Genomic DNA, 11,865 nt, shown 5'->3' with positions numbered 1-11,865 from the left:
ACTAATGAGTTATGATACATATGGAATGCAAGAAAACACCCTCCAATCAAGATGATTCCAAAACCCAAGGATCTCCTCAAGTGAAGTTAGGGAAAACTAGTTTCAACAATGAAACTAGCACTTGAATTCAACTCCAAACGCCACAAACCAAGTATGATTTGATAAGTTAAGAATCAAACATAAGATTTTGGTTAGATAACGCCACAACTAAAAAAATAGTTTGAGAAGTTCAAAGTTCATGCAAGAACTTAAGCAAAAACACCCACAAAGAGTAAATAAAGATTATCATTCATCAATTCTATTTTATAAATGAATTTGGCTTTGATATTTATAGCCAAAACAAGACAAAGAAACCTAAATGGATGTCTTTTGAGCTCTCCCACATTTTCCCCTTTAATTCCCCTTAAAACTCATTAAAAATGGTTGTTTTTTTATATTGATGGCGCTCATTTTTTAACTCCAAAATGACAACTAAACATGTGCACTCATTTGTAACTCCATACAACACACATATAACTCACACCTAGTAAAATAATCCTTAATTAATAAAGATAAACTAAAATAATTACTTAAGCTAAAACCCAAAAGATAAGCACCCATATAAATATGAATTAAGCCCAAAGGCCTAATCATAGCCGAATGACTTTTATTCTTCAAAATGGACTGAATGCTTCATTATAAGGTTGGACTCTTATTTTCATGCATGAGTTGCATTTCTATTTTGGACCTTTTGGTGCATGCCTTTGCAATGGAATCTCATGGCAGCCTTGATTCATATCATTACAATAAAAAATTCTTTTTTTTCTCTTTTTTATATGCCACAACAGCTTACACATGGGCTGCATGGTTAATGGCACAAACAACGAGAATAGTTATACAATTTGGATTAAAGGGAGCATCAAAGAATGATTAAAAGGTCTAAGTGAATTTATAACAAAATTAGACACTATAATTCCATAAAAGAAGAAGCATAATACATAATTATTCAGTATACAGGGTGAAAGAAAAGACAAATGTAGAGAATGGTATAAATATAGTGTATAGGTGTAAATCATGAAGAAAAGGTTAAGGCTCAAAACTAGCTGACTAATGGAAACAAAAGGTAGGCTTTTGGCCAGATGTGGTGAATCCTAAGTTTCCCAAAACATATAATGGTATTCAAAACTTCATGTAACCGCAACAAGCATTACAAAGCAAGTTCTAGAAACAAAATTAAGTACAACGCACACTCAAATAAGAAAAATCATGACCATAATTTGCAATGGATGCTCAAATTTTGGTTCAAAAACTCATGTTTGAAGTGGCTAAAATTTGCAATTGGTTCCCAAACTTATCAATTGAATCATCACATAAATTGTATAAGAGATTGGCATAATCAAAGTTCAAAGATAAAGGCTAAAAATTTGTAAAGAACTCAATCAACACCAGTTTAACCCAGCCAAAGTGACATATTGAATACAGTGAAATTGCTTTCCAAAAACAAAAATCGAGAGGGACAATCAATTACAAGTGTGTGAATTAAATCATTAATTACAAAATAACAAACTAAGCTTAAACGACATGAAGAACCTAGGTCCTAACATCCTAAGAATAGTCCATTATCATTCCTTGAACACAACATATGCAAATAAATACAATCAAGGGATAATAAAACCAAAGACTCCCGCCCTACACTTGAATAGAACGCTGCCCTCAGTGTTAGAAAAAGTGGGTATATAACATAGCTAGCACATAAGAAGAGTGAAGATCATATTAAATGCACATAGCATAAGGGTAAGGCAAAGTGTTCAACTAAAATAACATAAGATGAAAGAAAAAGGAAAGAAAATAAATAAAATAAAAATGCAAAAGAAATGAAAATAAAATAAAAAAAGAAAGAAAATAAAAAGGAAAAGGAAAAGAAATAGAACATAAATTTTTCACTACTGGTAGTCTGCTAGAGGCACATCCTCACTGGCTGGATCGGCTGGAGGGTGAGGAGTAGGGGAAGGCGTTGAAGGAGGGGGTGGTGGTGGTGGCACAGGATTCATGAAACAACCTACTAAATTAAACTCCATGTCATTAATGAACCGTTGAGATTGTGCTCCGGAATCCACCATCTTTTATATTTGCTCCGCCATGAGGTCCATTTGGGTGGCCTGCCTATCTAATCCATGCATAAGCTGCTGGAGCATATCATTTAACCCCTGGAATTGTGCCCTAGTCTCATCTTGAAACTGCCCGAACTCCTTCCTGTGCTGCACAAACTCAGTATAATGTTATTACTACAAATTATAAACTCGATCTAGTCGGTCAGCCAAAGCACTAATTTGAGCACTTGATGTCCCTGTAGAGTGAGAAGAGGGAGCTCCAGATGTAGGCATAAATACTCTAACTCGGTTAGGAATCCTAACATCTGGAATCTCAGCAGTAGGGTCTTGAGCTCCTCGAGCTGTTGGCTCTCTAGCCTCCCTAACTATTGTACTGACGAGCCTGTACTCAATGCCATGTAGGTGTTGAGTGGCCATGATCATCTGCATGTTGATCATATGTCTAACCCCTAATGATGTCATGTCGCCAATCTAAGAAAGCTCGGCTAGACAGTCTTCCAGTACATCCCAATCTTCTCTGTTATCTAATCACAGAAAATAAATGGTGTTAATGAATAATTCCTAAATTAACTAATAACTACTCTAATTGTTGTCGAACTACGTATACTAGGGAATGATTCATTCAATTAAAGGAATGATGATGTGTGCTACTCGTGTTAGCTACAATCTAAGGCAGTGTACCTATCGATGCAGTCTAGCACTAATGGCGAGTATCAAGGTCGTATTCCTCGGGAAAGTGAAAGCCCAGAGTTAGTCCTTTGTTCTTTGTTATATTAAACTAAAATTAGCGATAAATAATTTCTAAACTAACTAATAGCTACAAACTAAGTTCTAAGGAAGATGCAAGAGTAATTGATGAATGAAATAATCAAGACAAGAAGACAAACCCAAAGGGAATCTAAACTAGTTGGCAATCAAACAAAAGATAAAGGATCAATGAGTCTAATTATACTACCCGTGGATGAATTCTTAACCGAATTCGGTTTCTCTTTCGAGATAACCGAATTCCTAAACCCAATAACCTAAAGTTGGAATCTCTTCCTAACGATTGATTCTTAAATTAGCATTAAGCTTTAATCCACCTCTATTAAGCTTTGTTAATTCTTAATCCGGCTAGTTAATTATCCTTATCTCTAAGCGATTATTAACCAGTTCTTGCTATTCAAAATTCCAATTGCCAAACGAATTTCTCAATCTCACAAAGCAATCTAAACATCACAATTCACAACGTCTCATGAATAATGCATTATCTTATTAATACTGAAGGGAAGAAGAATACAAAACTAATCCAAACAATCCAACAATATAATACTAAGCCAACATAGTAAAGAAATCCCAATGGATTTAATCAATCTAGCTAATGATGTTCATTATCAAAATACACAAGAATTCAATTACAACAATAAACAAAGGTAGAGAAAACCCGATTACTCCCTTGGATGAGAGTAAACAGCCCCAATTCCTCTTGCTCAATCTTGAATCGATCCTTGTTTCTCTTGCTCGATTTGAAAACCAATCGACGAACCTTGCCCAATCTTCAATCTTCGAAGGGAATCCGATTGAAACCTTGATCCAAGTCTCCTTTTCTCTTGGTTTCAGCTCGGAAAACCCTTAGAGAGAGAAATATTAGGGTTTGGGACGTTCTAACCCTAGCCTCCTTTTTCTTCCTCTTTTCTTTCTTTTAACTAATTCCCCCTGTCGCCTCCAACACGGCTGTGTTTGTGGCCGTGTTACCAACACGGGCTAGTGTTGATGCCTGTGTTACTCTCTATGGCCGTGCTCCCTAAAACTTCTGTTTCTTTTGATGTTTGAATCACCAACACGACCGTGTTGGTGAACGTGTTGGGAACACAGCCAGTGTTAAAACCAACACGGCCATGTTCAGCTTGCTCTTACTCATACTTAACTTGTTTCGGCAGCTTCGGCGTCCAATTATGCTCCAATTCTTCCCTTTATCATCATTTGACTTCTTTTGGACCTAATGCACACAAATAGACGCATTGGGTGAGTGTTGGGATAAATTCACATCCAAATATCCATAAAATCAATCTTAAAAACCCCATTTAGATGTGTGTATTTTACGCACATCAAATAACCCCACACTTAGCTCATTGCTTGTCCTCAAGCAATCAAAAGTAAAATAAGGAAAATAAACCACTAAGGAACAATACTTAAACTGGCCAGGACAAGCTAGAGAGCTCCTGCACATATCCTTAACAAGCGTAAGTCAAACAAAAAGAAAAGAAGCAATCAATTCAAGTATCACAACCAAGATGCCAATAATTCACACAATACTATCTCAACGAAAATTATTCAGAACCAACTCCTCACCAGATTCACTCTAAATCACTCAAAGTGTTTAAAGGGTAGTGTTTAATCGCTCAATGCATCAACTACTGCCTTACTTATTATATGCTTGCTCTTAAATCCTACTCCTACCACTTATAGAGAGTCAACACCCATGTCAAGAGGTCTTTATAAGGGTTGTAATGGGGATTAGGTAGGGGTAGGTAAATTTGGTCAGAGTTGAACCTATGGTGTTCTGCAATGAAATACATGACCTGCACACAAGCCACAATAATCATAAGGGGTAAACAATGGATAGTAGTCCAAGGTGGGAAATAGGAATCAAGTCAAAATGTCTAGCTCACTTACTTTCTTTCTTTTCATCACCTTTCCCTCTTATTCTTCTTTTTATATATTTTTCTTCTTTCTTTTTTTTTCTTCTTTTTTTTTCCATAAGGGAAGAACATTCACATAATAGAGTGAATTTCTTTTTGGATTGAAGTAAGCTGCTACAAGATTCCAAAGCTATTCCCAAGATAAAAATTCCCAATAAAAACAACTCAGGTGAAAAATCATAACTCAAAGCAGAATAAAACTAAGTGGTAATGGAATATGATAAAAAATGGTGAAAGAAAGGGTTATCTACAAAATCAATAAACGAATAAAGACTATTTGGCTAGAATGAAAAACCTAAGTGCCTCTATCATACCAAAGTGTTAAACTCTCCTTGTGGCCCTCATAAGCATTACCGAGCAAGTTCTAAAAGTAAAAACAGTAATTGGCACTCTCAACAAGAAATAAATAAAAGCATATAACGTGTATGCTTACAATTTAGGCTCAATTTCTCACAAGTGTGCTTTTTGAGTAGGTTCAAACAAAAATCATCAAAATAGAATTAAATAAACCAAAGCAACTTAGTGCAAAAACTCAAACTAATTATCTTACATTCTTCCGCAAAACTCAACACTATCGGTTTTACCCGATCACATGGACATAAACAGGATTTCAAAAGCAAGTCAACAGTAAGAGCATCGAAACAAAGTGAAAAATTTTCAAAATTTTACAAAGAAATTGCACAAAGAATAAACAAATAATTAAGATGGGATAAATATCACCCACCCCACACTTGAAGGACACACTGTCCTCAGTGTACAAAATATAAGAAATGCAAAAGGGAAAAAGAACTAATACTGCCCTGACTATGGCTCCGGAGTGAAAAGAGGTGCATCATTAGGGATATCAGGGCGCTGGCTAGTCTGTGGTAGAGGAGTGGCTGCAAATAATAAAATATAAAATCGAAACTGAAATAAAAATTAAATAAAATATGAAGACTAAAACTAATAAAATGTTTCAAAATGAAAGGGTAAAAAAAATTAAAAATGAAAGAGAAATAAAATAAAATTTGGGGTGCCTCCCAAAAGCGCTTCTTTTTTATATGATGAGTCTTCTTAGCTGGACTCATGGTGAGAAGTAAACGGTGGGGATTGACGACCATCCATCCTTCTTCCAAGCAAATGGTTTCAAGTATCCTCTTAGAGGGATAATCGTCAATTTTCTCTTCCCGACTATCAAGCAAGCTGCCAGTATGATGGGCAAGACTTGCTCCTCGTATAATTGCACGTAGTCATGATGCTCTAGGGGCTCTTCCAATTTGAAAGCTGAAGTTTCACCAATTGGAAGGATTGACGGTTGGGCAATTTCTTCAGGAACGTCAATGGTTTCCTCTAGTCCTTGTCTTGGTTCACTTGCTAGAAGAAACTCGAGCTCCTTCAAGACTTCTTCATTAGATAACTTGTGCTCATCTTCCATCATCGAAGGGACTTGTGGAAAATCCACCAAAAATTCCTCTAACTGCAACTCAGCATCATCAACTGTGTATTCCTGTTGATAGTCTTTCAAAGGGATCATAATTGCCTCTTCCTTTTCTGGTTCCATCTCCATGTTTAAAGAGTCGTCCTGCACGAAAGCATCATCGTCAAACATAGTAGATAAACCAGAAAAATTCTCACCTGAACGCAAAGTGACGGCGCTCAAGTGTTCCTCAGATTCAGTAGCGTTTGATGGAGTTCCTAATTCCTCTTCAGCTAGTAACTTGAAGATTAAGCCTACTTGATGCTCTATGTTGTTAATCGAGGCTTGTTGATCTTCAAGTATCCTCTCTATTTGTTGGAATCTATCATCAAGACTTGTAATGAACCTCATCATCAGCTCCTCCGACACTAACTCTTCATCTTGAGTTGAAGGTGCAAGATTAAATTTGATGTGTTTCTTTGAGATTCGGTGGTTCGGGCCATCTAAGCTCCATCCATAGGGTGAATGAGTGCTCCACTCTTGATTATAGGTGCTTCCATACGAGTCATTTGGCCAATTGCCCGTATAATTCACCTGTTCACAGTTATAAGAATAAGGAGTAAAATCACTGCATAATGGATAATCATTACTCAAATGTAAACCACAACAAAATTCATAAAAAACTTGAGATGAAAGGATAGGAGTGGAGAGTTGATTGGTAGCCCTGCAAAACGATTCCACTCGAGCTTCTAAAGATGCACGGGTATCCTAATTTTTAGCACTCTCTTGGTTCCTAATCCCATTTTCCAATGCGTCATACAAAGAGTTTGAGTTTAGCATTGAACCTCCTTATCATTCACTATCTGAATCATAAACTTAAACTAAATAAATATGTACAAATAAAATAAAATAAATAAACAAATAAAAATAAAAATCATAAAATAATAAGAAAATAAAAAAATTGGCTAAATTAACAAAATGCAAATTTCACTCTAGTTTTCAAACAATTTCCCGGCAACGGCGCCAAAAACTTGATGTGTGCTACTCGTGTTAGCTACAATCTAAGGCAGTGTACCTATCGATACAGTCTAGCACTAATGGCGAGTATAAAGGTCGTATTCCTCGAGAAAGTGAAAGCCCAGAGTTACTCCTTTGTTCTTTGTTATATTAACCTAAAATTAGCAATAAATAATTTCTAAACTAACTAATAGCTATAAACTAAGTTCTAAGGAAGATGCAAGAGTAATTGATGAATGAAGTAATCAAGACAAGAAGACAAACCCAAAGGGAATCTAAACTAGTTGGCAATCAAACAAAAGATAAAGGATTGGTGAGTCTAATTATGCTACCCGTGGATGAATTCTTAACCGAATTTGGTTTCTCTCTCGAGATAACTGAATTCCTAAACCCAATAACCTAAAGTTGGAATCTCTTCCTAACGATTGATTCTTAAATTAGCATTAAGCTTTAATTTGCCTCTATTAAGCTTTGTTAATTCTTAATCCGGCTAGTTAATTATCCTTATCTCTAAGCGATTATTAACTAGTTCTTGCTATTCAAAATTCCAATTGCCAAACGGATTTCTCAATCTCACAAAGCAATCTAAACATCACAATTCACAACGTCTCATGAATAATGCATTATCTTATTAATACTGAAGGCAAGAAGAATACAAAACTAATCCAAACAATCCAGCAATATAATACTAAGCCAACATAGTAAAGAAATCCCAATGGATTTAATCAATCTAGCTAATCATGTTCATTATCAAAATACATAAGAATTCAATTACAACAATAAACAAAGGTAGAGAAAACCCGATTACTCCCTTGGATGAGAGTAAACAGCCCCAATTCCTCTTGCTCAATCTTGAATCGATCCTTGTGTCTCTTGCTCGATTTGAAAACCAATCGATGAACCTTGCCCAATCTTCAATCTTCGAAGGGAATTCGATTGAAACCTTGATCCAAGTCTCCTTTTCTCTTGGTTTCAGCTCGGAAAACCCTTAGAGAGAGAAATATTAGGGTTTGGGACGTTCTAACCCTAGCCTCCTTTTTTTTCCTCTCTTCTTTCTTTTAACTAATTCTTCTTGTCGCCTCCAACATGGCCGTGTTTGTGGCCGTGTTACCAACACGGGTTGGTGTTGATGCCCGTGTTACTCTCTATGGCCGTGCTCCCTAAAACTTCTGTTTCTTTTGATGTTTGAATCACCAACACAGCCGTGTTGGTGAACGTGTTGGGAACACAGCCAGTGTTGAAACCAACACGGCCATGTTCAGCTTGCTCTTACTCGTGCTTAGCTTGTTTCGGCAGCTTCGGCGTCCAATTATGCTCCAATTCTTCCCTTTATCATCATTTGATTCTTTTAGACCTAATGCACACAAACAGATGCATAGGGTGAGTGTTGGGATAAATTCACATCCAAATGTCCATAAAATCAATCTTAAAAACCCCATTTAGATGTGTGTATTTTACGCACATCAAATGACCCTTTGGGAATTCTTGTCTCTAAGGAATGGAAACTAAGGGTGGAATTGATTGATTGAATCCAATTTCCATGGGAAAATCTCTACACAATTAATGCCTTACTCAAGGACACTAACATCTTAACTTAGATTAATTAGGTTGAAATCTCTTCCTAACTCTAATTATCCAAATTAGCATTATGTACCATTTAACACTATTGAGAGCTGTTAATTCTCAATCCGGTAGAACGAACACCCTATCTCTAGGCGAATTCAATTCTAGGTTGCAAAGGACAATCCAAACCTAAACGTCTTTCTCAAGATCATTCAAATTTCAAAAATCATTCAACAAGATATGAAGAACAAATCAATAAATACTTCTATTGCAAACCAATATTGATAATCAATACATTCAATTCAAAATTGAAGTACAAAAATCCCTAGATAAAGAACCCCAATGGGTTAATAAGTTTAGCTAATCATGTTCATAATCATAACCAACAAGAATTCAATTACAAAATATGAGTAAAGGTAGAGGAACCCGAATACACCCTTGGATGAGAGTAAATAGCTTCAATTCCTCGTGCCCAATTTTGGATCGATTCTTATTCCTCTTACTCGGATTGAAACCAATCGACAATCCTCGCCAATCTTTGATCTTCGAAGAGAATCTAAGTGAAACCTTGATCCAAGTCTCCTTTTCTCTTAGTTTCAACTCAGAAAACCCTTAGACAGAGAAAAAGATGAGTTTTGGACGTTCTAACCCTAGCTGCCTCCTTTTTTCTCTTTTCTTTCTTTTTAAATGAATTTGACCAGCTGCCATGAACATGGCCGTGTTGATGACCGTGTTCCCAACACGTTCTGGTGTTGATGCCCGTGTTACTCTCTGTGGCCGTGCTCCCTAAAAACCTCTTTTTTCTTTGATGTTTGATGCATCCAACACGATCGTGTTGGTGGTCGTGTTTGGAACACGGCCAGTGTTGAATCCAACACAGCCGTGTTAACCTTCCTCATGGGCATACTTAGCTTGTTTTGGCAGCTTTGACGTCCAATTATGCTCTAATTCTTCCCTTTATCATACTTTGACTTCTTTTGGACCTAATGCACACAAACAGACACATAGGGTGAGTGTTGGGACCAATTCACATCCAAATGTATATAAAATCAATCTTAAAAACCCCATTTAGATGTATGTATTTTATGCACATCAACTGAACACCGGACTACTTTTGTGGAAAAAATACCATGTTCACTCGCTCCTCAACTTCTAACGAGTTCTCGTGATAGTGCTTCAGTTTATGCCCATTAACCTTGAAGTCTCCCTTCTCCAGATGATGCAGCTCCACTGTGCCGTATGGAAAGACTTGCTTGACTACGAACGATCCTGACCATCGGCTCTTTAGCTTACTTGGAAACAACCGAAGATGTGAGTTATATAAGAGAACCCTGTCTCCAACTTTGAACTTTTTCAAGCCTTTCAGTCTTTGATCATGCCACTTCTTCATCCTAGCTTTGTATATTAAGGAGTTGCCATAAGCTTGCTGATGCCACTCTTCTAACTCATTGAGCTGCCATTGTCTTTCTTTACCTGCATAATCAATACTAAAATTACATGATTTCAAAGCCCAAAGAGCCCCGTGTTCCATTTCAACAGGTAAATGACACGTCATACCATAAACTAGCTTATACGGTCTAAAACCAATAGAAATCCTAAAGGCTATTCTAAAAGTCCACAATGCATCATCTAACTTAGTAGCCTAATCCTTCCTACTAGTCCCCATGGTTCTCTCTAGAATGCGTTTTAAACCCCTATTAGTTACCTCCACTTGCCCACTAGTTTGTGGGTGATAGGGTGTAGAGAACCTGTATGTGACCCCATAGCGTTTAAGTACTTTCCTTAGTTGGGTATTACAAAAATGGGTCCCCCTATCACTAATCAATGCTTTAGGTCTACCAAACCTAGCAAATAATTTATTGAGGAACCTAGCAACTACCCTAGCATCATCACTGGGAAAAGCTTGCGCCTCTGGCCACTTAGAAAAATACTCAACAGCCACAAGTATGTACTTATTTCCATAAGAAGAAGGAAAGGGTCCTATGAACTCCATGCCCCAAACATCAAAAATCTCAACAACTTGTATACTAGTCTATGGCATCTCATCATGGGAAGAGATATTACCTAACCGCTAACATGCATCACAAACTTGGACAAAGGCCCTCGCACTCTGAAAGATCGTAGGCCAGTAGAATCCCGCATCCAACACCTTCCTAGCCATATGATTGGCTGCCTTATGGCCTCCAGTTGGTCCCTCATGGCAATGCTTAAGGATTTTGAGAGTTTCCTCCCCACATACACATCACCGAATCACTTGATTTGCACAAACACGAAACAAAAAGGGGTCCTCCCAAATGTAGTATTTCATGTCAGCAAATAATTTTTTCTTTTGCTGATATGTCATACCCTTTGGTAGGACCCTCGCAACCAAATAATTCACATAATCCAAAAATCAAGGGGAATCGGTGTATACCTGCAATGAACTCAAATGCTAATCAAGGAAACTTCATCAATGGCCCTCTCATCAAGTGCCGCCAAGCTCGGGTTCTCCAACCACGATAAGTGATCCGCTGCCAAGTTTTTAGCGCCCTTTTTATCCTTGATTTCTATATCAAACTCCTGCAAGAGTAAAATCCATTTAATCATTCTTAGTTTAGCATCATTCTTTCCGAACAAGTACCTCAATGTTGAATGGTCCGTATAGACGATGGTCTTTGATAGCATAAGGTATGAACAGAACTTGTCAAAGGCATAAACCACAACTAACAGCTCCTTCTCAGTGGTGGTATAATGCTCTTGGGCATCTGTCAATGTCTTGCTAGCATAACAAATAGGCTGGAACTTCTTCTCAACCCGCTGTCCAAGAACAGCTCCAACTGCATAATCACTACCATCGCACATAAGTTCAAAGGGCAGCCCCAAATCAGGTGAAACCATGATAGGAGCTGTGGTTAGTAACTTTTTAATAACTCAAAAGCCTGTAGGAAATCTTAATCAAACACAAAAGGTACATCCTTAACAAGCAATTAAGTAAGAGGCCTAGCTATCTTAGAAAAATCCTTAATGAATCTTCTATAAAAGCCAGCATGCCCAAGGAAGCTCCTAACAGCCTTAATAGAACTAGGGGGTGGCAATTTTAATATGGTCTCTACCTTCCTCCATCCCCACATGTGAAATC

At 37.2% G+C, this 11,865-nt stretch overlaps 1 protein-coding gene across 1 annotated transcript; it reads right to left on the bottom strand.

The window, feature by feature from the left end:
• Positions 1-9,855: 9,855 nt before the first annotated feature.
• Positions 9,856-10,511, bottom strand: LOC125369877. Its single transcript, XM_048373151.1, has 2 exons — positions 10,496-10,511; positions 9,856-10,220 (listed from the first exon to the last, which is right to left on the bottom strand). The coding sequence occupies exons 1-2, from the start codon at positions 10,509-10,511 to the stop codon at positions 9,856-9,858; spliced, it is 381 nt and encodes a 126-aa protein (XP_048229108.1).
• Between the last annotated feature and the right edge of the window lie 1,354 nt (positions 10,512-11,865).

Source organism: Ricinus communis, chromosome 1 (genome assembly GCF_019578655.1).
Source record: "Ricinus communis isolate WT05 ecotype wild-type chromosome 1, ASM1957865v1, whole genome shotgun sequence".
Lineage (NCBI taxonomy): Eukaryota > Viridiplantae > Streptophyta > Magnoliopsida > Malpighiales > Euphorbiaceae > Ricinus > Ricinus communis.
This window is presented reverse-complemented; position numbering and strand designations above follow the sequence as displayed.